We start from the raw sequence: 27,166 nt of genomic DNA, 5'->3' as shown, positions 1-27,166 counted from the left end.
AAGAACAGTATAAATTACTCAAGCAAATACTGATTTGAAAGATAGCAGGGAATCCAGCATGTACCAACTGGGAAACAAATTCTGAAGAAACCAGCTCCTGTTTGCACTGAGAGGTCCAAGGTCCTCTCCTGAAGTCCAGACATGCAAACATTAGTTTCTTATAGTTCAAAAAAGGAAAGTCAATTAATATTTCTTTAGGCTGCTCCCCATTTCTGAGTAGAATTAGTGAATATCCTTAAGATTTCTATGGCACAGAGTTGAGAAGAATACACAAGCAAAATGATAAGTCAGTCAGCAATTCTCAAGAGTAATTAAATGATCTACCTAATTCAGTATATGAAATTAAAGTTGGAATCTCAGTTAGTAGCCTTGTTAGTAGCAAATGTTAATTATTTTTTCGCCGATTGGAGCAGATAGTTTGGGACAAATGAATCTAGCCTTAGAAAGGAATGTTGCAGCTATCAGATAACATCTGATAGAATTAGAAGCGGTGTCTGCAGGAGCACCAAAAATGTCGAGCTGACAGGGTGACTGTGCCATCAAAGCCCCATCACTTTTGTACATGTAGCAACACATGAGAGAAAGGGAGGGCCCGTGATTCTTGCCTTACCTATTTTGAGAGCCACATGGCCTCTCCTGGAATTGAGAAGGAATGGTTAATCTCCCTGATCCTTTTAAAAACAGAAAATCTGACTGTACTCAGTTTTTGCTGTAGTGCTAGACAGAACATGTTTGTATTGAGGTAACCAGAAAAGATGTACTTAGACCATTTTACATTAGCAAAAATCAAATATTAATTCTCCATGATATAATAATCATCATCATCACCACCACCACCACCACTACCACCCATTGTCATTGGGGCACTTGATACCATGTCCAAGAATTTTATAAGATAAATCAACAAATTGCAGCTTCCTGCAATAACACCAATGGAACTGCAAAAAAACTGCGCTACTCAGAACATTGTATATTTTAAGAAGGTACTTGGTTGATACCTAGGATGCTGGCAGCAACACATATCAACCATTAGCACCAATCAATGATATTTGTGAGATGCATTTTTGAATGTTCAGTTGACTGAGTTTCATGTTTAATGAATAAAGTAAAACAACAACAACAACAACTGAAGCTAAATTGTATTGCACTTCTTAATACCAGCAGTAATCTTCTCAAGTTATTGAGGTTTAAAATCCCATTCTTTATCTGTCCTTATTTGGGCTACAAATCTAAAAACAGAATAATAATAAGCTCCATTGGCCTTCAATTTTGATCACTTTATCTTATAAATGTAAGCATATTTGTTTACAAATATCAGGACCAAGTCATGAGCATTTGTTCAAGATGAAAATATTGTACATGACAGTATTCTTAGTTCCCGAAATTTAGCATGCTGCTTTGCAACTTCAGCTTCAAAGCCAACAGCAAATGAATTAATTCACTGTGGTTCTTGCCAAAGCAATATTATATGCAATTATGAAATACTCCCTACTCCACCTATTGCATCCAAATGATTGAACATGCCCTTAATTCCTAATCTGCTCCCTTTCCCAGTACTGTTCATTCTAGGAGTTGAGTTTTCTCCCTTTGAAGATAAGCAGAATATTGCTGTGAACAAAGCTGGATATTTGAGCACATTATGCTATTAGTCATCATTGTGTCATTGTAGTATGCAGTTGTATCAGCAGTTTGATTCCTGAGCTAACACTCCCACTATACAAGACTAGATCTTTCTTTCTTTCTTTTATTAAATTATCTCCAGAGTTCTATAAATCTGCCATCAACTATCAGGCAGCAATGTCTTCAAAGATAAATAGTATTAAATATTCAAATTCCCACCAAAAAGAACCTCAGCTTGCATCAACCGTCTTTCACTTATTTGCTTAGATAAAAGGTCCTTAAAGGTTCCAGATGAGTAGGATTGTATCAAAAGCTGAGCTAAGCAAAGTAGGGCAGTAGGCTACATTGAAAAAATAACAGTGCCAAAACACTGTGATCAAACTCCAATGTGAATATCTCTGTAAAATCACCAGGAATTTGGTTCCTTTATCTTTAATCTTTAAATTTATCTTTAAGTAGGATTACTCTGTGTGTGTATGTCTGTTTGTCTGTCGGTGTGTGTGTGTGTGTGTGAGAGAGAGAGAGAGAGAGAGAGAGAGAATTACATTTTGATAGTTTAACTGCACCATATTGCTAATTTGATCATAAACTGATTGAATGTGATCCAAGTTAGGAGCTCTCTGAATGAACGCAGGGCTTTGTGCATACTTGTATTCTAATTCAGATGCACACCTGGAGATGGATTTCCATCTCCCTTGTAATTATTCCCCCGAGACCCATTGAACTGGTTAAACATGTATTTTACAATGGGTGGGGATGCTCATCCTTAGGAGCATTTACGAGCTTCATACAAGCAACAGTACCTTTGCCTTTTCTTTATGTTAGAGACCATAAAGAATATATAGTTTATCTCAGTTTATCTCATAAAAAAATTTGCTTGTGTGTTCTTTGCTGGTGAAATAATTTAGGTTCTTTATGAATATGCATGAATCAGGTATGGGCCGTGCATTAAAATCATAGTATCAATAATTTTAAAATGTTTCTTCGGGTGACTATGAATTTCCCAAATTTTTCAGCAACATGGTAGATAAAGTAATTCAGTGCTTTATTTAGAGACTCAGATCTTGGCAAGCCCTTTCTTATTTTAATACTTTGCAGGTTGCAACTCATCAAAAATGCTTATTAAAGGAAGGTAGAGACAGATAAAGACCCAGAAGCAGTTTAGCATTCTTTCATTCTGGAGCATTTCCCAGGACCCTAAACCTAGCCAAACTTCCATGTGTGTCCTCTTTAGAGTTTGATATTTCTCTGATGTAAACTCTACATTTTTTTCAAATGAATGGATACAATCAATGTTCACTTTTGGAAATCCATGATGTTTTCCCTTTGGGTCAACAGCTTATTATTGATGGATACTAATTTTGGGGGGTTGTTGAAAAAAAGGTAAGCATTCCTAAAACTCTTAAGAATCAGGAGGCAAACCAGTGATTTTGCTACAAGACTTTTGATAACAATTACCAGTTTTGTATTTAAGTTTACATGAAAACAACTCATTTTTCTTAAGATTGTTAATCTTTACTGAAAAAATAATCCACCCACAGATCACATGCTCTTGCAGGTGGACCGTAACTTGCAATAAATGAACTTCTTCTCACCTGATGCCCTCAACATGTCTTGGACTACAACTCCCATCATGCCACCTAACAGTATAAGCCAACAGGTTGGAGAATACTGGACTAGCCAAGGTTTGTATTCCAAATCTTTAAATGAATTGTGTACAAATGATAATTTCAGTAAGAAACACCAAAAACCTGGAAAAAATTATTTAGATCTCAATTTGGAAACATAAATTTATATATAGAAGCAATCCAAATTCATTTTTAATTAAGAAAAAGAAGGCGTTTCGCTGCTACAAACTACAAATCATTTTGAGTGAAATATAGATTGTAGTAATAAACAGGTTTTTATTAGGCAGGTGGCAAAAGTATTGTGCTACTTTGCCTTCTTAAAACAAGTCCATACATATACTCTAAACCCAACCCAGCTATATAATTCGGGCTCTTGAAATAAACATTTGGAGATGGGAAGTATTGTATCATCTCTCTCCTAAATTTAATTTGTTATGAATAAGACTGATAGTTACATCTTCCATGTATATAACCGTTTGGATTTCACATGTTCAGCAGTGTACATTTCTTCTTCCAAGGACAAACAATCATAAATAGATTTCAATGTATTTTATGTGGTGACCTATGTAATTATATATGATATTACAAAAATCTATATTGCACTTCTTCATGTGAAACCTCCAAAGTTCTTCCGAAATATTTGTAGCTTCTGCTTTTGATAATCACCTCATTTCACCTGTGAGGTATGTTAAATGGATTCAACATGCCTGATACATTTATTCAATTTCTCTTTGGGGGGAAAAAAAGGACCAGCTTCCCTCTCAATAAAATACTAGAAGCATATTGAAAGTCCTTCCAAAGGAGGCCCCAACAGAAAGCTTGCTGGCTTTCTTAGGACCCAAAACTAGTGGACTCGCGATATGAGTCACAAGCAGTTTAGACTGAGGCCTGTAGGCCTACCTCTTTTTAAGAAGGTTTTAAAAATGGATTTTTTGCTAAAATACACCTTGCTGCACGTAAAACTGACTGAGGCAGCAGTTGGTATGCAAGCTGATTCCTAAAAGTGTGGATTGTTAGATGAGCAGCCTCATCCAATTTCATTTCCAAACTGTAAGCAACGCTCCAGATTTAAAGAAACCTGTTTGTTGTACCAAATACTTTTTGTTAGTTTTTGCCAACTGTTTTTGACAGCTGTCTCTCTGGATGAGCTTGATTTTACTGAAGTAAAAACAGCAAACAGAGCTGGCTTTATTTGTTATAGAAATGATTTACAGAACTTCAGATCAAAAGAACACACACACAAACACATACACACACAGAGAGAGAGAGAGAGAGAGAGAGAGAGAGAGAGAGAGAGAGAGAGAGAGAGAGAGAGAGAGAGAGAGAGCAGAAGTACTATATTATATACTTAAAACATAATTAAAATTGTGAATACCAGAAAAGCTATGAAATGGTGAATGGGAGAATACCGTGATGATCAGCCATTCTGTGGTTCTCAGTATTGAATTCTTGAGCATTAAGATGAATTCTACACCTGTGAAGTCTTAGCATCAATTCTATTTCCTTTTGTTAGGAAAAGGAAGCATTAGAACCAAAAGCATTAATATGATGGAGGGCCATGCTAATTCTATATGCACATGCTTTTGAAATCAAACTAGAGATGACACTGTACCGATATTTGCACTGAATTTCATTAAATTTTAATCTTTTAATTCAAACTAAAATCCCGATATTGATTCCATTTAGACTAACTGTGACACCGTGTTACCATGCTTATGCATTTAGAAATATGTCCTGAATGCAAATGGATTTACACTCTAGTAAGAAAGAGGAGTGCACCCAAAAGCTTTTCTATCTCCAACTTTTTAAATAAAACTAGATTTTCAATACACAGTTTAAGAATACCCGATAATTAATTTAAGAAATGCCTGCACCATCAACTTTAATTTAAGCAGAATGCAACCCTAGCAATTGCCTCCAAACAAAAGTCCTTTGCTAAAAATGAATATTTGGATAGTGAAAAAAAAGTTTTGAAGATCCATCTTACCATTAAAATAAACAGCACAGCAGCTGCTCTGTAAGGAAGCCCGTCCATTTCATCTGTAGTTTCTTAAATCCAAGGAAGGGGCAATAATGCTCCAGGTGTCTGTACCTTGCCCTCCCCCCCAGTGGCAATGCCTGTAAAAAGACACGGCACAGATGTTCTTCCACCCAGGCTTTGGAGCAACCTCTGGCTACCTCGCAAGGGAGCACTGAAGATGCTGTATTACACAGAATATCTCTCCACCCAAACTTCTGGGCAGGTCTGACTCGAAATGCTTGACAACATCATTATTGCTCCAAGGGAAAAAAAGATTCTGACACACCTTGATAGTTGTTGAAATAAAATATTTTCTTGGCACCCAAGAGAACAGAAAGATCAGAAACTACCTAAAGTACCCACCATCAAATATTTCCTTCTTCTTTTTGTGCACCCATTCAGACCAATAGTTCAGTGAACAGGAGTGTGTGGGAGTCTTAAAACCCTGGAATAACTGTTGGGATTATATTTCAATGGATCAGCTTTATAGACTGAACCTAGCCTGTTTGGTGTATCTGTTCCTTTCAGATAATTTGAGAAGGATGGTCTCCATGTGATGGACTTGGCCCAGTTGTCCCTCTGGTTTTTTTTAAAAAAATAAAACATCTTACCTCTGAAAAGAGCTTCAAAACCTGACTTCTCCCATTCAAAAAAAAAAAAAAAAGCCTCTGCATAGAAAGGACTTTATTTATTAGCAAAGTTGAGAGCTCAGTATACGTGCTAGGTGAAATGCCAAACGTATGCTGCATTAAGGTCAATGAGGTTGCTAGTGAAGCTTCTGGATCTTGCAGTATATAATAAATGAGTTGAGCTATTTTTATTTAATTTTTTTAGAGTTCCAAGTTTCTTACATCAGAAATGCCCAGGATTTTTTTTAAAAAAGACAATATTTTTAAAACTTTGTTAAAAAGTATATCTAATTGATTTTTCTCCCGCACAAACAATTTTTGAAGACCTGCCTCTTGTCCAAAGAATTGGCCTAGGATGGAAGCTGAGCTGGGGACAAATTTGGTTTGCCTCCTGGGGAAAGGATACTTTTGTTTTTAACCATCTTTTTATGGATTTTTGTAAGCTGATTAGAGTTAGACAGCCATATCAGTCCTGAAAATTAAATTAAAATAAAATCAACAGATAAAACTACCAGGGGACGCCTGTCTGTTGGTATCTTCCATAAGGAATAATGCAACTAGAACTATTGTTAACAGGTAATTGAAAGTTATCCGGTTGGGTGGAGGGAAAAGGGAAAATACCCTTGAACTACAAAAAGAAGAGCTGTTACCAATTCAATAGTAAGATAAGAGGGGCTGGAGCCCAGGCCAAAAAATTAACATGAGAAAATGTTACTTTTTTACTTTTGCATCAGGCAAGCCCCCCCCCCCTTTTCCCCCCCACACAATGATAAAAGAAGGGAGGGGAGAAGTGCATTCAGACTTGCAAGACATCAATAAAGAATAATGAAAAATGATGAGGGGCAGCATCTCAGAATCTGTGTATACAGAAGCCATAGGAAACATTTTTGTTGAGAACATATGTCAAGATTATTATGTGTACTTTTAGGGATGTCAAAATATATAAATAGAGATTCCCCCCTCCCCACTTGTATCAGCTGAGATTTTATTCCACCGGTGGCGATATCCATCACTGAATCTTCTGTTGCAAAGCACTGAGTTATTCCTTATTCTGACTTCCCAAAATTTGCTCTCAAAGCCATTTCAAAGCAAAAGTAAGTTACACATGCAGAGAGATACTCAAATACACATACAATTAACAAATGAATAGTAGAGGATTTCCTGCATAGGCAGATGGTTGAATGAGATGACCTTTAGGGCATCTTCCCAAGTCTGTGACTCTATAGTTCTAAGTAATAATCAAGCAAAAACAACATGTTGAAAGCAACAGAGCAACAGACCAAATTCAGCTGTAGACTGGGAAGCTTGAAAACATCTCTTTATCAACCTGTGCTGGACTAGGTTGATGGATGATGTCAGTCATAACCTTTAGGGAAAATTCATTTATCCTGCATTGGATTGGTTCAAGCTGATAATAATTATATTATACATACAAACATGCATAAGCAGTCCTTACATATTGTATTAGTTCCTTTCTTTTCCTCTTTCCTTTCCCTTTCATTTTTTTCCTCTTCTGCTTTATTAAATAAATACATTAAAAAAAAAGATACAGATCCTGGGATGGGTGTTTCATCTCCAATTGTCCTACACTGAGTCATAAAACAAAAGCTCCTGTATGAGCAAATTAGATGCCCATAGAATTCCATTTCTGTTGAATGCAGTTGAATTCTGCTAAGATAGTATCTGTACTCATATACCGGTATATGCTTTTTATGGACATGCTTATTTCAGGGTAGTTGTTTCATGCTTGCAGTTTCATTGACAATTGTGAAATATTTTCACAGGGCCATTAATTGAAAAAATATAAAAGGTACTATATATTTCACTATTCATAATAGTACATTTTGAACGGCTATGGTTCCAGCTTGTGTTTCTTAAAGGCAATTCGTTACTCTCTTCCAGATATGCCAAAGATGCAGTTGTAAGAATTAGTTGGCTGATTGTTCAGTTCACTTCACCCTTTTATACTCTGATACATCAACAGTAGAAAACAGCCTAAAAAAGAATTTTCTGTAAAAAAAACTGATAACATCCCAAACAGAGTTAATGTTGGACTTTCCTTCAGTTCTTCTTTTAGAAATAATAACTCTGTGTTTCTCTGGTTCAGAGCCCACTTGATGAAATAATTTATTTGCTTTTCCTGTATTTTCTTCCTCAGATGACCTTCATCCCCATACATGCAAGCAATCACTGTCTCTCTGTTTATCCAAAGAAGGCACTTTGACTTTTCTGTGTTGATAAATAAATACCAATCCCACCAAGGAAAGTATGGATTGTCGAAACTGAAGTACACTTCACTCAGTAATGCACAGCACTTGGCAGTCCTTGAAACAAACGACTGTAAAAGCTGTGGGGTGTGTGATGACAGAATGCTGGGAGAAAAGATGGGTGTGCAATTTGTGCCTGAGGAATAACCCAGATAGGATCTGTTGGTTCTAGAAAATCGTCAGGGACGCTTTGAAGACAAGTTTTCTTTTCCTGCTGTTGTTTTCCAACAAGCACTATATTCCGTGGCTAACTGCTTCTGAGCGGAGATTCATTTCATTATCGTGGGAAAACAGCTTCTAATTACAGCCATTCTTATATCCTCTGATAGTAAATTCCACAAATTTATATTGATGGAAAAATCATTTTAAATTTCTCTGTGATCCCCCTCAAATCTACTGCTCATGAAGGACAAAATAACTGCAGTACGGCTACTAGGAATTGATTAAATGAACCTTTAGATTTCCAAAGATTTTAAAAGCAGAGGCCAACAGGGGGAAAAAAACCCACTTAACTTTTAAAGAATTGTGCTTGGACTTAAGAGTTTGTAAAGGATTTGATGTGGGTCTGGAATATGTCATGGTTAAATGCAAAGCTTATGAGGATGATGAACTAGATGAGCAAAAAGGATTCCCTATCTGACTGTATACACTGAAATGCCTCTGGACAGAAATCCCCAGCACTTAGCTACAAACTTTATCAGCAATTGTAAATAGCAACAAAGTTGTGTCTATAGTATCATAAATCTTCAAAGCATCCATTTAAACATTAGATAAACTTTTGACTTGACTGATAAACTTTTGAAGACTATAATTATGTACAAACTTATTAAACAAAAGAAAAGGGAAAGAGCACTAAAAATAGTACTATGAGTTTGTTAATTTTGTTACTTTTCTACATGCAAATATTTTAATCTTCCAATTAAATTCAGATCTAGCAAAAAAAATTATTCCTATTGTACTGTGCAGATCATCATCATCATCATCATTCCAAAATCAGTTCACCGCAGGATGAAGACTTCTTTAATGAAGGTTATGGATCAGTGGTGGGTTCCGGATCCCATTGCAACCGGTACGGTGCAACGGGGCTGGACGTCCGCCACATGAATGTGCACAGTGCATACGCATACATGCACAGTGCACACATATGCAGTGCACACATACATACTTACTGCTCACGATGCTCCACAATGCCTCCACAATGTTCCAGCTGCTTGGCAAAGCGTCGCATAGGCGGTGTATGCTCCGTGCATGTGTGCGGAAGCCCCAAAAACTTCAAATACTGGTAAGGAGCTCGAGCGGGTGGGTGGGCCCTCTGGAGCACCGTATCGGAATGGTACCTGGTGTTCCCGGCACATATTGTTATGGATTTATAATATAATATATATGATTTCTCTGTATAGAATATGATCTATTAAAGTTTACAAGTTCTGAATATATGTCAATACATTGCATATATTTATGAGATAGAATGTAAGTAATAGTAATTGGCTATAAGATGATATAATATGATATAAAATGATATAACTGAGCTTTCATTGCATTTGTGAATGGTTACACCATCCTCTAACTGCCTTACCCTTACATTGCTAAGGAATGTTGCATGTGGCATGGATGTGAGTAAGGCTGATATCTGTTTCTGTTTCTGTTTCTGTTTATTTGGATTTATATGCCGCCCTTCTCCAAAAGGACTCAGGGCGGCATACAACATTAAAAAAAAACACATTCCAAAAGTTTTTAAAAAAATTATATACATATCCAAAAAAACAACCGAATTTAAAAGACGATAGAGTTAAAATAAGTTAAAATTAACAGGCCAGGCCGGCTTGCTGGAAAAGCCAACTTTTTAGGGCGTGTCGGAAGGACCGGAGGTTGGGGATTATGCGAAGCTCCGGGGGCAGCTCATTCCAGAGGGAAGGCGCTCCCACAGAGAAGGCTCTCCCCCTGGGGGTCACCAGCCGACACTGTCTGGCCAATGGCACCCTGAGGAGGCCAACTCTGTGGGATCGTACTGGATGGTGGGAGGCTACTGGTGGCAGTAGGTGGTCTCACAGGTACCCTGGGCCTAAGCCATGGAGCGCTTTAAAGGTCATAATTAATACCTTGAATCGCACCCGGAAAACAACCAGCAACCAGTGCAGGCCGCCTAAAAGGGGTGTAACATGGGAGCACCTAGGTACCCCCATGACAACCGGCGCGGCCGCATTCTGGACCAGCTGAAGCCTCCGGATGCTCTTCAAGGGCAGCCCCATGTAGAGAGCATTGCAGTAGTCCAGGCGAGAAAGGACGAGGGCATGAGTGACTGTGCACAGAGCATCCCGATCCAGGAAGAGGCGCAACTGACGTACCAGGCGAACCTGGTAAAAGGCCCCCCTGGTCACGGCCGTCAGGTGTTCTTCTAAACTAAGCCGCGTATCCAGGAGGACTCCCAGATTGCGAGCCTTCTCTGAGGGGGCTAAAATTTCTCCCCCTTTCGTCAAAGATGGAACAAGATGTACAAATCGGGATGACGGAAACCACAGCCACTCAGTCTTGGAGGGATTGAGCTTGAGCCTGTTCCTCCCCATCCAGATCCGCACAGCCTCTACTGGTTTTGTTTTGTTTTTGCTTTTGCTTACTAAAAATGCTATGTTGCAAGTCTTGATTAGCCAGAGCCATGATAAGTGGCAGAGATGGATGAATGAGTCTAAATTGCTGAATGAGTCTAAATTGAAAACAAAGTCAATAACCAATATAAAATTAGTACATTGAGATATTTTGGTACAAAAGGGGTAGATATCCTCATTTGCTCTCTCTTAAACTCTGCTGGCAGGGCTCCTGTATGTACGCATTGGTTGTGGGAATCACAGCCAATATACTTGAAGAGTCACAGGACTGAACATATGAAGAATATGCTTTCATTTTAATCTTATCCTGAATTCTTGCAAGTTTGTAACTGTAAGCATTGACTAGACTGTGCTAGATGGTAAGAGATCATCCAGGAGCACCAAGGCTTATGTTCATAATACTTTTTTATTGATGTTTAAAAATACAAAGATAAAAAACTAATAAAACTAAAGAAAATATAAATAAGAAGAAAAAACTCAAAGGTACAAAACGGTAAAAAGAGAGTAGGGGAAAAGAGAAAAATATATTAACAACAACAACAAAAAAAACACACAAGACAAATAAAAATATAGAAATAAATGACTGCTCCCTTCATCAAGAGAAGTATAAACATTTTCAATAACTATATATGTTAGCTTCTCTAATATTTCAGCCAAAAATGTCTTCATCCTATATCTCAGGATTTATCTATTGGCAAATAATAAATACTCATCTTTCCATTTTAATCAGCAGAAGTCCATTAAAGTCATTAGAAACACACACACACTCTTCAAACAAGTAAATGAATTTCATATTTCTTTCCTTTCCTTTACACAATACTTTGTCATTTTCTCAAAAACTACAAAGAAAAGATGCCTTATTTCTCATCTCATATTTACAAATAAATGTTTAAACTCTCATCATTCAAACTTAGTTCAGAAAAATCAATTAAGAGCTATTAGAAACAACAAATTAAAAATATTAATCATTAATCTCTTCAAATAATGTTCCATATAATATCTTCTTTTTATCTCTCCTCAATTTTAATACTATAACGTATCAGTTTCTCTACAACAAAATTGTTTTCTTCCAATATCTAAACTAGAAACAATTTTAGCAAAATATTTTTAGTCTCATCATTCAGTCCTAGTCGAGAAATAATTTGTCTTCTGTAATTGTCAATAAAATTAGGTTTAATAAGCCAGAGACAGAAGCTGACATCGCAACGACACAACATGTGATCTCGGAGCTCTGAGGTCGCAGTTGATACTTTTGCCACTGGATGGTCCTTTTGGAACTAAACCATCCCGAAGAGACGGTGACAGGGAAGAATATGTCTTGCTGATCTCAGGGACACTGCAAAGTCCCTAATTGATCCAAGAGAATCTCTTCTTGCCGGCGACAGAAGAGCAGCCAAAAGCTGCTGAAGTTGGGACAGATCCGGAATGGGAGGAAAGCAGAAAGAGAAAGTGTGTCCATCTGGTGAAGAAATCTTATTTTTATAAAAGAGACTGTCCCCCCCAAATTAAAGCTAAATTAAATTTGAAAACAGAAGAAAATAAGTGGCGAAATTAAGCTACATTGGACAGTATGTTATTTTTTTAAAAGTTTCTTTTATGGATGGAATTTTTGCAAATATTTCCTATTTTTTAAAGTGAATGGATAGGTTTTTCTTCTACTACTTCTTTTTTTACCAATGGATTAAAATCTTTTCTTTATTTTTATAATACTGGTTTGGATGCGTTGTTCCCCCCTATTTTGCTTCACTTAAGAATTTTGTTTCTTTTAAGCCTGGAATATAAAGAGGATATAAAAGAGAAGTCCATACAAATCTTATTAAGGAAACAACCAGAAGACTAATTCCAGAAATGGCAAAAGACATAAGACTGCACTATTACTGGAAAGATACAGGTTGATATATGAAAGCTTATAATAAAAAAATAGTCAAATTTAGTTAAATTTAGAGCATTATGTAAAAAAGTGAAGTGATAATGGATATAGTTAGATAAATAATTGATAATGATAACAATGTATACATATGTGTTGGTTTGATAAGAGGAAATTTGATATAAATTGCAAATAGTGACTACGAAAGGAAGTTTAGAAATTCTGTTATGTATGAAAGCTTATAATAAAAAATTAAGTTAAAAATAATGTATATATATGTACTGGTCTGATAAAAGGAAATTAGATATAAATTGTAAACAGTGATTAAGAAAGGAGGTCTAGAAACTTTGTTATTAAATATAATCAATTTTTTATTTAGAACATGTCATAAAGATGTAATGTTACCGGATGATAATGGAAACAGTCAACGGAATGCCATTATGTGGTTTTTCTTTAAATTTTAGAATATTTTATATAAAAGGACGTAAAAACAATTATAGTCAAATGAAGGTTGAGGTATGATGATAGTAATATCTATACATCTATTTGATTTAAAATATATAACTTGATAGGAATTGTACTGTAGGTGATGACTGTGGAAGGGATGCACTAAAGTATTTTGTAACCAATTGACACACTTTCTACAATTTGTAATGGAAGATGGTTTTGTGGTGTTTTTTGTGTTTTGTTTGCCTGTGTTTATTCAAAAATAAAAAATTCTTATATATATATAAAAATAGGTGTAATAACCATTGCTTAGTCTTTCGATCAGGTACCTGCATGGGCAATCTCTGATCTTGTAGATGTTGCTGAAAACCAGTTTTGTGATTTCTGGCCAGGCAGACCATAACTTTGGAAACTTGTGGGAACCTAGCAAAAATGGGAAGCTGCCTGTTCTCTGTTACTCTTTTACAAACAGAAACATTGTATGTTTTTGTTCTTCTATAGCAGCATAGATGGTCAGAACTGCTATTCATTTGGTTTAAATTAGCTGATTTATACTAGCTGCTCCAACTTGTGTTCAGACTGAGGCTACTTGCAAAATAGGGGGAAAATATATTTTTTGAACTGGCTCCCGTAAATTACAGGGGGTCCATCAGTGTCTTCACATTAGCCAGATAATGTGAGCCAAATAAACAACTGCAGGGCAAGCTTGCTGATAAACCCATCTCGGAGAAACCTTGCCTAACTTGATTTAGAATAAGGGAGTGGTATGTATATTGAATATTTCCATGGAAATCTCTGGCAGTACTTTGAAACTTAGAATGAATGTAGACAAAGGGATTATTTTTCTCACAGAAGTAAAAAGACAACGGTGCATATTTTCTGTGAGTGTTTATACATGGTAGAACCGAAGGTGCCCTTTCAATCTTTGTGGAGGAGGGCAAAGAGAATGCAGAAAGAGAGCAATAATAACGAACAACTTATATTCATGTAAACATGTCCTTAATGTTATATCAAAGTCCATCCTCCAGGTGTGTCCCTGAAAGGTTTAGTAACAGGCAACAGTATCTACAGGTTAAAAAAAATTCAAGACATGATCAAAGCTCTGTTTTTCATGTGTGTCACAAATATGATTCATATATAAAAGATGGGTGGAGCTTTGTTTATAGTGTTCTAGCCGCTATCTTGATTTTTTTAACCACACCCCGTTGACAACCCTGGTAGCAGGTATCTAAGGAAAAGGTGTATTTTCTCTCCTTTATCATGGGTTCCTAGTTGTGGAATGCTGCCCTAGTAAGCCTTTCAGAATCAAATGAATTCTTTTTTCAATTTAGTCTTTCCTACTTTTAATGTTCAAATCTAATTTAACTTTTCCTTCTGTTGCTTGAAACTTTCTGTCCCAGTGAGGTAATTTTCAGCTGTCCTACTTCCATGTGAATGCCTTTTTATAGTAATGGACCCCAGAGTACTCCAACATTGAGTTGCCTTTAAACCTTATTATAGGGAATACTTACAAGATTACTTAGCTGCTATTCTTGTCATACTATTTGACCACATTCTCCACTATAATATTAAAAATTAAAGGTTTGTTGTGTTTATTTTTAAATATTTTGGAGGCAGGTTAAGGCCAAAATACAATATACAGGTAGTCCTCAAGTTCTGACCATGATTGAGCCCAACGGTTATGTTGCTAAGCGAAACATTTGTTACGTGAGCTTGCCCCATTTTACGACCTTTCTTGCATAGTTGTTAAGTGAATCATTTCAGTTGTTAAGTTCTAAACATGGTTATTAAGTGAATCTGGCTTCCTCATTGATTTTTCTTGTCACAAAAGCTGATCACATAACCCCAGAACAGCGCAATGGTCATAAATGTGAACTAGTTGCTAAGCAACTGAATTTTGAACAAATGACCATAGGGATGCTGCAGTGATCGTCAGTATGAAAAACGGCCATAAGTCACTTTTTTCAGTGTTGTTGTAACTTTGAATAGTCACTAAATAAACTGTTGTAGGTCGAGGACTACCTGTATATTGGATGATATATTCATGTCGGTGAAATTATTATATAATTTAAGTTATAACTTTTTAAAGAATGAAGTATTTTTGTTTTGTATTGCTTTAAAATGTTCTGATACACCTTGAATTTGATTTGAAATGTTAAATCAAGCTAGAACTGCTATACAAAGGCATTTCTGTGGTCAGCTGAGAATGACAATTAGATTAAATCAGGGGTGTCCAAACTTGGGAACTTTAAGACTTGTGGACTTCAACTCCCAGAATTCCCCAGCCAGCATGGCTGGCTGGGTAATTCTGGGAGTTGAAGTCCACAAGTCTTAAAGTTCCCAAGTTTGGACACCCCTGGATTAAATACTGATGTCCTCCTCTTACTCATTCCTTTCTCTGCCCTTTCTCTGAAATTTGTTGCACCTTGTGAGTTGTAGCTGAGTTCATATCCCAGCATAACTTCAGCAACTGCAAGACTTTTTTGTGCTCATTTATATGGGTGGAGTTCATGATGATATGGTGAACAGGTATCAGGGACAATCCCTGGCTGTATTCTGACGCTGGGTGGGGTTCCTGCTGCAAGTTCAGTAGACTAAGCAATAATTAATGTTTAACTCTATGAAATGAACTTTCAAAATTGGAAAGCTGTAGAAACCACTAATGAATTTGTTGCCAAGGAAATATTTTCTTTCTTTTGAAATAATTTTTTGTCCTGGATTTCTGTCAACAGTACAGAACACTGATGGCTGTCTAGTGAAAAAACAAGAGAAAGGCAGTTGAAGAGGTGTGTGTGTGTGTGTGTGTGTGTGTAAGAGAGAGAGAGAGACTTCACCAACTGAATAACCCAATGACGACCAAGTATGCCCAGTTGTCACATTAACTACAGTGGGAGTTTGTTGAACAGATGTAAATATTTATCTCTACAAAGGGCGTTTTAAGTTTTTGCCTTAGCTACAGTTAAGAAATGATTGCATTTTGTTTAATGCTAAATTTATTCTCTCTTAGCCAGGATTGAAGCTTGTTACAATTTGGTAGTTTATTAGATTTGCTGAGTTGGTTTTCTCCCGTTTTGGTTTCTAAATGCTACGGAAGGAATCCTGTATTTGCTCCAGAAAGAAAAGTAACTCATTCAACTATTCCCAGTACTTAAAGAAATGTGAAAGGATCTAATGTTAATTATCCATTCCCAAATTATTAACATGTTTATTGCTTTGAAAGTCATTTACCTCACATATAATTTTTCTTTAGCTTTCAAGTAATCTTTAAATAGAAATTGAAAGAAGCTGCATAATTCTAAGCCTGCTTCGAAACTGTCTCAGTCAGGCTGTTTTCCAGTGGCGTCCCTGTATTAGAGAACAGAAGTTCAGTGCAATGGCAAAAGCATTATGTGTAACTGTTATGCCAATTGATAGGAGTGGATGTGAATTTAATAAGAATGCTGCTCATGCCCACATTATGTCTTGAAATGGAATGTTCTGGGTGGGGCAAAATTCAGCTGCAGCTCCTTTCTCTGGAGGTAAGCCAACTCATCTCTTCTGCTTTGATCATTTGAATCACAAAAAAGATAGGTTATTTTCACAGGATATGAAATAATATATATGTTTAATAGAAAAATAAATTTGTCTTTACAAAAAAATCTTGATTTTTCCCCACTTGTAAAATAAATTTAATTCCTATCAAAGTAACCATACACAATATTGCTACTTGAATGGTGGAATAATGAAAAACGATCTGTGTTAAATCTATTTAATCCTAGCAGATTTATTTGTGCTTAACTGAATTAAGATGTTTAAAAGATGTACAAAGGCCATATAGAATCACATTAGGATCATCAGTAAGTTCATAGATATGTCATATTCTTCTGGAAATAACTTTTCTGAGTGAATATATTCCCACCGCATGAGCAGATAGAACGGTCAATATTTATGGATGGAATCTCCATAACAGTTATATTAGTGACTTCATTCATTTCACTTGCCCAAAAATTAAATGTGAGCACAGAAATTTTGAAACAACCTGCATGTTTCCCAAAGAAAAGGTGTAAAAGAGTCTAATAGGTCCATTTTGGATTAATAAGCTTATGTCTTGTAATACATTTTTTTAATTGGAAAAAGTGCTACCAGGTTCTTTCTGATTTTTTAAAAATTAAACTTGTGGAAGCTTCAATTATTATTGTTTTAGTCCTACCTGGAAACTGATATACATAATATTCCTTTTACAGAACCTTGAAGACAAGTACTCTCTGCATGTCAGTTTCCCAATTTAATCCCATATATGTTCACCTGAACGTTTCAGTAAAACTCTGGAGACGCTATGGATCTGACAGTCTTGAGTAGCTGGTGAAATGCACAGTAACTCTTGTCGGTATAAAATTATTGTTTGCAGGCAATTGCTTGAATGGAGGCTGAAGTGCACAGATAACCATGTAAGAGCTAAATTTTGCTTAGTGTATCCAACAAGATGTAGTTCAGTGGTGAGAAAAGCAAGGTCTGCTTCTTAGGCAGGAAAAATCAGATGCACAGGTACAGAATAGGGACTACTGGCTCAACAGTAGTGCCTATGAGGGGGATTTAGATGTCCTGGTGGACCATTGTTTAAGCATGAGCCAGCAGTATGCTGCAGCTGCCAAAAAGGCCAATGTAGTTCTAGACTGAATCAACAGAGGCATAGGATCAACATGGGAAATATAGTATTGCTCTATATTATATTAGTAAAGTCACATTTGGAATACTGTGTCATTCTGGTCACCACAATACAAAAAAAGATTCTTGGGGCCTAGTAAGAGTGCAGAGGAGAGCGACAAAGATGATAAGGGTTTTGGAGGCTAAATTGTATGATGAACAGCTAAAAGGAATTAGATATATTTAGCCTAATGAAGAGAAGGCTTAGAGCAGGGGTGGCGAACAAGTTCGACAAAAAGAGCCAAAATTTTAAACTGTGAGAGTCAGAGAGCCACACCACGCAGTGACCTGCCAAAACAGACCCGGAAGCAATGTTCCCTCTAATTTGTTTTCGATGTGAGCAGAAAAGTATAGTGTTTGAGCGGCAAACTTTTAGTGATGGGGGATTTTAATCTGCCGTCGATGGGAGAAGCGTCTGAGGGGGTTCGGGAGTTCATGGCTTCCATGACAGCCATGGACCTGACCCAGTTAATTCAGGGCCCTACTCATGAGGGAGGCCACACCCTGGACCTTGTTTTTGTCTCTGGCCAGTGGACGAGTGATCTGGGAATAGGGGATCTAGACACTATTCCCCTGTCATGGTCGGATCACTCACTTCTCCGGCTGGACTTCCCTGGTGCTACCCCCCGCCGCGAGGAGGCGGAACTGGAAGGTATTAGATGGTTCCGCCCCAAGCGCCTGATGGAACCGGATAGGTTCCAGACGGAACTTGGGCCACCTCCTGTGGACCTGACCCGCCCCCGAGTAGAGGACCTGGTAGTCGCATGGAATAGTGCGGCTACCGGGGCCCTAGACCGGGTGGCGCCTTTGCGGCCTCTCCTGCGGCGAAGAACCACCCTGGCACCTTGGTTTACCGAGGAGCTAAGGGTGATGAAACGCCACAAGAGACGCCTAGAGAGTCGTTGGAGATCCTCCCGTTCCGAATTTGACCGAGCACAGGCACGAGCCTATTTGAAGACGTACCTTGTGGCACTAAGAGCGGCCAAACGTCAACATTGCGCCGCTCTTATTGCGTCTGCAGATAACCGCCCTGCCGCCCTGTTTCGGGTGACCCGTTCCCTCTTGTTTGAGAGACCACGGGAAGCCCCTCTACAGGGCAGAGCAGAGGAGTTTGGGAATTATCTACAGGACAAAGTCGCTCAAATCCGGATGGGATGGACCCCTTTCAGTGGTTCAGTAGAGACGCCCGTTGCGAGTCTTGAGGGACCGCTTTGGGAGGAGTTTGACTCGGTTGCCATCGAGGATTTGGACAGGTTGCGTGGACGTCTGCGACCCACCACATGTTTATTGGACCCGTGTCCCTCCTGGCTTGTACTGGCATCCTGGGAGGTTACGCGCGACTGGCTCCTGGGCCTGGTGAACGCCTCGTTGGGTGAGGGGTCTCTACCGGCCGCCTTGAAAGAGGCGGTGGTGAGGCCCCTGCTCAAGAAGCCTTCCCTGGACCCAACGGACCTAGTCAATTATCGTCCAGTCTCCAACCTTCCTTTTTTAGCGAAGGTTGTAGAGAGTGTGGTAGCACAGCAGTTCCCACGTCACCTGGAGGAAAATGATTATCTAGACCCGCGCCAGTCCGGCTTCCGACCCGGGCACAGCACGGAGACGGCCTTGGTCGCATTGGTCGATGATCTCTGGAGGGCCAGAGATAGGGGTTGTTCCTCTATCCTGGTCCTATTAGATCTCTCGGCGGCGTTCGATACCATCGACCATGGTATCCTGTTGCACCGGCTAGAGGGGCTGGGAGTCAGAGGCACCGTTTTACGGTGGTTTGGCTCCTACCTCTCTGGTCGGACGCAACGTGTGTTGACAGGGGAGCAGAGTTCGACCCGGAGGCCACTCACATGTGGAGTGCCACAGGGATCGGTGCTCTCGCCCCTCCTGTTCAACACATATATGAAACCGCTGGGCGAGATCATCCGTGGTTTTGGAGTGGGATATCATCTGTATGCTGATGATACTCAGCTATACATTTCCACTCCGAACCACCCCAATGAGGCCGTCGAAATGATGTCCCGGTGCCTGGAGGCCGTACGGGTCTGGATGGATGGCAACCGACTAAAACTCAACCCTTCCAAGACGGAGTGGCTGTGGCTTCCGGCCTCCCGGTTCAACCAGGTGCTTCCATCTCTGGCCATCGGGGGCGTCCAACTAGCCCCCATGGAACAGGTGCGCAATTTGGGCGTCCTCCTGGATACCCGGCTGTCCATGGATAACCATGTAACAGCCGTGGCAAGGGGGGCGTTCCATCAGGTTCGCCTGATGCGCCAATTGCGCCCCTTATTGGACCGGGATGCCCTACGCACAGTCACCCATGCGCTAGTGACGTCTCGCCTGGATTACTGCAATGCTCTCTACATGGGGCTTCCCTTGAGATGCACTCGGAGACTACAGTTGGTCCAGAACGCGGCCGCGCGGGTGATTATGGGGAGGACCAGATACTCCCCTGTAACACCTCTCCTGCGCGAGCTGCACTGGCTGCCTGTGGTCTACCGAGTGCGTTTCAAGGTTTTGATTATGATCTTTAAAGCGCTCCATGGCACAGGGCCTAGTTATATGCAGGATCGCATCCTGCCCCACACATCCCTACGACCAATTCGCTCACACAGAGAGGGACTTCTCCGGGTGCCGTCCGCCAAACAGTGTCGGGGGGCGACACCCAGGAGCAGAGCCTTCTCTGTGATGGGCCCAGCCCTATGGAATGACCTCCCCCGTGACATCAGGATTACTTCCGATCTCCGCTCCTTCCGTGTACAGCTGAAGACCCACCTCTTTCAATTATCCGGCCTGGCTCAATCGCAATCGTAATTTTCCCATTCCTCCAAACTGTTTTTTAAATTGTTCTTAAATATTAATTTTATTGGGTTTTTACAATTGGGGTATTTTAAAGTAGATTTTTAACTGTCTATTGATGTAATTTGTTTCCTCCTCCGTGTATATGTATATGTGTTGTGTATGTATGTACGTTTGGTGTTGTTATGTATTTTATGTTATATGCTCCATTGTACGCCGCCCCGAGTCCTACTTGGAAAGGGAGCGGCTAATAAATCCAAATTTATTATTATTATTATTATTATTATTATTATGCCTGAGCACCCGAATTTTTTTCACAGATGTCACCTAAGACAACAACGAAATCAGTATTATTTGAAACTCAAAGTTATGTTTCTTCAAGGTACCCGCTTAATTCAAAGTGTTATATAATATCAGTATCACTTAACAACGCTCCTGCTTAGCAACCAAAATGTTGGCTCAGAAACTTTGGCATTTGAAGCACGCAACTCTTAAAGCTGTCAAGTTACAAGACCCTTGCACCCCTAACCCTTTAGGGAAAAAAAATCCCAGGGGTCTTCAAACCTGACAGCTTTAACACTTGTGGACTTCAACTCCCAGAATTCCTCCTCCAGTCATGTTGCAGCGACGTCATCTGCGTGGATCTGCTCCATCTTTGCTTTCTTCATTGTGGGCAGGGCTTCTGCTGAAGATGCCGACAAGTACGAGTTGCCACCAGAATAACTGCTGCTACCTCCTCCTCCTCCTACAGAATCATCAGATTTGCTCCTGAGCTCAGCGCTGGGTTACCTCTGCCCCCTCCCCCTCCTCCGTGCTTTTGAGGTGCCATGAGGCTTTTTTTCCCCTGCTCCCCCCCGCCTTCCTACTGGCTCCTCAAATGCACGGCGGAGGAGGAGGAGGGGGCAGGGGTAACCCAGCGCTGACTGAACTCAGCTGCTCCGAGCGGAGGGGAGGCGCCACTGCCACGCGCGGAGATGCCGGCTGGAGCTTTGACGGCTTCATCTCAGCCGCAGCGCCGGGCGGCAAATCCGGCAGTGCTGCCTGTTAGAGGAGGATGAGGAGGAGGTGGCAGCAGTTCTTCCGGTGGTGGGGGGGGCTTTGGGGCTTCACAACTAGCCTCAGTCGCCCCGTGCTCCTCAAAGCAAGTCTGGGGAAGTCCTTTGCAGGCGGCCCGTTCTAGCTGCCTGCAAAGGACCTCCCCAGCTTCCGAAAGGGAGCGCGCGATCCGAGCCACAGTATACTAAATAATGACAAGAGGCAAAGAGCCTCATTTATTTTGGCCGGGAGCCGCATGCGGCTCGCGAGCTGCGTGTTCGCCACCCCTGGCTTAGAGGAAATATGACAGCAGTCTTCGAATACTTGAAAGGTGTCACAAGGGAGAGGGTGTGAATTCACTCTCCATAACACTTGAGGGCAGGATAAGAAGCAATGGGTGGAAGTGTGTCAGAGGGAGAGCCAACCTCAAAGTAAGGAGGAATTTCCTGAGAGAATGATTAATATATATACTGTATGTATGATAGCCTGTCTTAAAGTAATTTGCATACAAAGGCTTGGAAGATTTGCAAATGCAAAGGATTTTAATTTTTCTGCTGGATTAAAACAATGAACACAAATCAGACCAATAAACTGGCCCTCTGCCTTGTTAAAGCAAATAAAATGAACTTTTATTGAGTTGGATATCCCTGGTGAATAAACATCATAGGTATTATAATGAACTTAATGGTTTTTAAGCCAAGATTTTATTTGGAACCATTTGGTTTTCTATACTGGAAAATTATATCCTTGCACTTAAAATAACACCATCGTAGCAACTGATTATTTAGAAACTATTATACTTTACTTTATTTATTTAGATTTATAAACCGCTCCCTCTCCCCGAAGGGACTCGGGGCAATACATGAGCAATAAGGAACATACATGTAGTCTCAACCATTTCTTTAGTGACCATTCGAAGTTACAAATAACACTGAAAAAATGACTTATGATCAATCTTCACACTTAGGACATTACAGCATCATTACAGTTGCATCCAGTCATTTGTCATTTGGCGTTTATGACAGTTCCAGTGTCCAGATGATTAACTGCAATCTTCCCAGCAAGTTTCTGATTAGCAAAGTCAATGGGTGAAGCTGGATCTACTTAATAACCGTGTGATGCATTTAATAACTACAGTGAGTCGCTTAACAATCACAGTAAAATCGTGCATGACTCACTTAACAACAGCCTGGCCTACAACAGAAATTCTGGTCTGACCAAGGATTGCCTGTATATTTTCCTTTAAAAGGGCTTATGAATGAAAATGTCATTAAAGGGCGTTTGATTAATGCTATTTGAAATCTAAATATTCCTTATCATGGATAAACATTTAGCATCCTTTTGCTAAGTTTCCTTCCATCCATCTAGTTTACAGTGGGTATTTAGGAATGTGTAGGAAGAAGGGGGAAAAAATTGTAATAACAGCACCAGAAACATAGGTGACCTATATACTATATCTTCACCAAAGGATTTGAATGGGATCCAGGCTTTTAATGAAAATAATATGATATGTTATATTGTATTCAAATAAAACTAGGAATATAAGTTATGTACCGAATTTACATCTATCTACATAAATCTTATTTTGGGGATGCTTATCTAACTACTGTTGTCTTCATAATTGGACACATTTTTTTAAAGTAATCCAATCCAATGTATGATTCTCTAAGTAAATCTTTATTAGGAATAGGACCTTGTCTGTGGAAGCTTCAAAAAAAGAAAGAGTTGGAGGGATACAGAAAAAGAAGACTTTCCTACTTCCTGGGTTTCTGAAATCAGGCAAAAGAAACCTCTGAGAAATATATTTATACTTCCTGTGGATTTTATTTTTTATAGCACTGCTTGTTGTTATAACAAATAATGTATTAGTTTCTTTATTTTAATCATGTAAATCATAATGACATTTTATTGATGTGAAAATATTTTAATACAAATATAATGAATAAAAATGAACACAAAGTAATATGATTGGAACTGGATGATGAGCAACATTTAGCAATGATGTATTGGCTGAAAATTACAATATTGTTTTTTAAAATTTGTGGATGGTTTTGAGTAAGATGTTTCTTTTGTGAACTTACAGGTAACAATTTATTTTAAGTCCAGTCTGAAATATCCGCATGTATGAGTTAATTAAAAATTACTTTGCATGGTATTTTTTATCATTCATAATACAGAGATGCTCTTGAAATGCAGAAGAAACCAGTCTCAAATTCTATGTCTTCCTTTGAACTTCTGACTCTTGCTTGAAGAAGAATACATTACATACTGGTCACCTTCTCCCATGTGAATTTTTAGAGGTGAGACTCATTTGGGGGAGCTCCCCCATGCTGTCATATAGTTCATATGAGAAGCAGTCTTTAGATGTCCCATGAGTCAACTTACAATGGGACTTCTTAAGGCTTAAATGGAGGTGTGGCCCACCTGAGTCAAAACTTTATTAGAATTTCCCGGTGAGACAGCAAGAATCATTTATGCACCTGTCAGCAAGTCCCAGCATTTTGAATTGGTGTTGAGTGAACTTCAATATTATTATGTCATGTGTTTTAGATACAGATCCGTCATGATCTTTGCAATGTCTCTTGTTGGAACTTCTTCAATGGAAGGAAAGATATAAGCTTCAATTAATCGGTTGAAATATTCTGCTACTACATTTTTAAAAAAGGTATCTGTCTACGACTTGTACCTCACTTTTCAGTTAATGAAAGAACCAAATAAGTTATAAGCAAGACGAGAGACAGGAATTCTAAAATTTCATTATTGAATAGTTTTCATGCAGATTATATAGTACTTCAGATCCAGTTCCAAAAAGATATAAACCAGATGGGACTGTTTGCAACATTCTGAAACAGGCACTTTTTTTCAGGATTATATGACAGATGTTAAAGCAACCAGATGATCCCACGAAAACATGTGGCTGCTTTAAAGGACTGCAAATAAGTCCTAAATTTGTGTTTCTACATTGCTTCGTAGCATTTTTAGAACTGACTGAAGTATTTACACAGCTTTCCTAGCTACAAAACCACAGCAATTTTAAACCTTTCACATAGGTCATGGTACACCACCTGGCCTTTGAGAGGTAGGTTGGGGACTGTCCTCCAAAAACTAGACAATGGAGCAACAACAAAAATTCAATCTTATTTCATTTTCTTTACATTTAAGTTCAATTTAAATTAAATGTCATGAATATGATTACTCTCCAGTCAAGTATTCAATAATTTTTTCCTAATGTCACATTCATTTTACAATTTGGCAAAATATTTGGAAGTTCTTCAGGACAGCATATGACTCTGGGCTCAGGATATCCTCTGGGGGATTCAGTGACATCAGAATAGTAAGATCAAATGAACAATCAAAGCTCTGCTCCCTTTTAACAGACATGTAATACTCGTGACCTTGACTGTAGGTTCTAGTTTATGCCCAATGGTGGGTTCCGGATCCCGTTGCAACCAGTACGGTTGCAACGAGGCCTGACATCCTCCACATGAATGTGCGCAGTGTGCATGCACATACGTACAGTGCGTGCATGCATCCTACCTTCCAGCGATGCCTCTGTGACACTCCAGCTGCTCAGCGGAGCATTGCGCAAGCGCTGTACACGCAGTGCATGTGCACATCCATGGAAGCGCCAAAGAGTTTAAAGGCAGGTAAGGACAATGGGTGGGTGGGTGGACCCTCCAGAGCACTGTACTGTACCAGTGCTCCAGGCAGGCACCGGTACGCCCGTATGAGGGCATACCACCTGCAACCCACCACTGGTTATTCCTGCTATTTTAATGTCATTGAACCCCCCCCCCCTCATAAACAGTTCTCTTTGGATATCAAGTTATGAATCATTGAGGTAGAGTCTACAATGTTAAACAGACTTTGTAAACTTTTTCCTTGAAATATGGTGGCAAATCCCACTGATCCTTGTTGGCATCATTTGGAATTGCAGTACAACTAAAGTGCACTAATTTGGGGGAAGTAGTTGTGGAGTCTCAAGAACATTATAGTACAGTAAGCAGCCAGGGTTTTTTTCTACTTTAACAGTAACTCAAAGTTGTTTTTTTATGTTATACAACTATAAAGGTGGGAGTTAGGCTAACAATTGTATCCCAGAGTTTGAGGGATGTCCTCTTTTCTTTTTGGCAACCATATGACTGTGATGTTATAAAGGCCAGCTAGTGGCCATACGCTAAGGCACTAATGGCAAGATGACAATGAGATAAGAATATAGGGCCAGTACAAGAAGATCCCCTGAATAAATTTTAGACTCTTGCCCCAAATCATGGGAGATGGATTACTTTATTGGACAATGTTTTGTTTATTGAAGAACTATGAAACACTTCTGCCTCAATTCATTCAGCTTCTAAGCAACAGGATTCAGTGACTCAGTTATCAGATGAACTTTGAGCTCACACAGAGAGGGGAATGGGTACATCCTGATGATATGATACCACCAAACTTGATTCTTGTCATTGCACTGGGTGCTTCAGGTTTCCTAGATAGAAATCCATTGGGCAAAATTGTGCATCCTCCCCAATTTGTTTCTAATCTGAAGAACATAAAACATTTACTTATATTAATTAAAATGTTTACATTAATGTACTCAATATTAGCATACAGTAAATTTTATTGCTGGAGCTGTACACGCATGAGATCTTTTTCATGCACTTATTTGCCAATGTGACATGGGACTGGATTAGACCCTACGCAAGGAAACATTTTGCTGTCCAAAAGTACATTTTAGCCTCATTTTTTAGCCGCCTACATTTTTTAATCTCCAGCATATGGATGGCCATTAGAAGAAGGAAGAAGAAGCCATTAGAAGATAGAAGTGTGATGAAATCTTCAGTCATTTGTTTTGCTTGTTTTGAGAAGAATAAAATGATCCAAGTTTATTAGATGTTTAATACAATATGACTATTACAAGCTTAATATGCTTATTATACTATCTATTATAAATAATAAATGCTACTTAATAAAAATAAACCCTGACGCAAGATCCATCAACATGACGCACACTGATCATCAAAGCTCCCCGACATCTGAGGACAGAAGAACAGCAGAGCACAAGAGAAGTGAACATTTCGCAAAGCCAGAGCTGGAAATGCTGCAACAATGGTGCCCACACATGACTGCCCGACATGTGGCAGAACATTTTATGCCCATATAAGCCTTACCAGCCACCTGCGGACACATCTTGGACAGCCCACAACCTGGAAGATGTCAAGGTCCTCTTCGAACATGATGGACGAACATCATTAAAAATAATAAACAAGTCAGCAGCTTGCTATTGAATTTCTTTAATATAATGTTCAGAAGGGGGGTTATGTGTGTAGCTAAAAAAATCAAGATGGTAGAACTGGCCTTGTGAGGCAAATTCCAGCCTTTTTGTCAAGGACACATGCAAAAAGGATGGGGTTTGTACCACAATACAACTTCTACCGTTTTATCTTTCTCTCCACCACCACCCTCTTGTGGATGCTACAAGGTCTCTGGGTGCTTCAGAAAGAAAGGACTAAGGGTACATAGATTGTTTGCCCATGGTTACATTCATTATTTTGCAAAATGGAATGTAAAAATGAAACATTTTGC

At 39.1% G+C, this 27,166-nt stretch overlaps 1 protein-coding gene and 1 long non-coding RNA gene across 7 annotated transcripts in view; one reads left to right on the top strand and one right to left on the bottom strand.

Annotated features, from left to right (window-relative positions):
- LOC309391444 (desmoglein-4-like) overlaps positions 1-5,451 on the bottom strand; it is a 35,542-nt gene extending 30,091 nt beyond the window's left edge. Inside the window, exon 1 of the mRNA XM_081951925.1 lies at positions 5,236-5,451. Within this exon, the coding sequence (XP_081808051.1) occupies positions 5,236-5,283 (48 nt within the window). The 5' untranslated portion in view covers positions 5,284-5,451. The remainder of the gene's footprint in view (positions 1-5,235) is intronic.
- LOC309391446 overlaps positions 1-27,166 on the top strand; it is a 95,270-nt gene that overhangs the window by 48,605 nt on the left and 19,499 nt on the right. For 2 of the 6 annotated variants that reach the window (XR_014175278.1, XR_014175280.1), the window contains 2 exons: positions 3,179-3,305; positions 8,056-9,714. This is a non-coding gene — a long non-coding RNA (uncharacterized lncRNA). Of the gene's footprint in view, positions 1-3,161; positions 3,306-8,055; positions 9,715-27,166 lie in introns of those variants that run through there. The other 4 variants (XR_014175279.1, XR_014175281.1, XR_014175282.1 and 1 more) reach the window with 3 other exon arrangements.

This window comes from Natrix helvetica (genome assembly GCF_964273705.1).
Source record: "Natrix helvetica genome assembly, chromosome: 4".
Lineage (NCBI taxonomy): Eukaryota > Metazoa > Chordata > Lepidosauria > Squamata > Natricidae > Natrix > Natrix helvetica.
The sequence above is the reverse complement of the archived record's forward strand: the minus strand, read 5'-3'. Positions and strand labels throughout refer to the sequence as shown.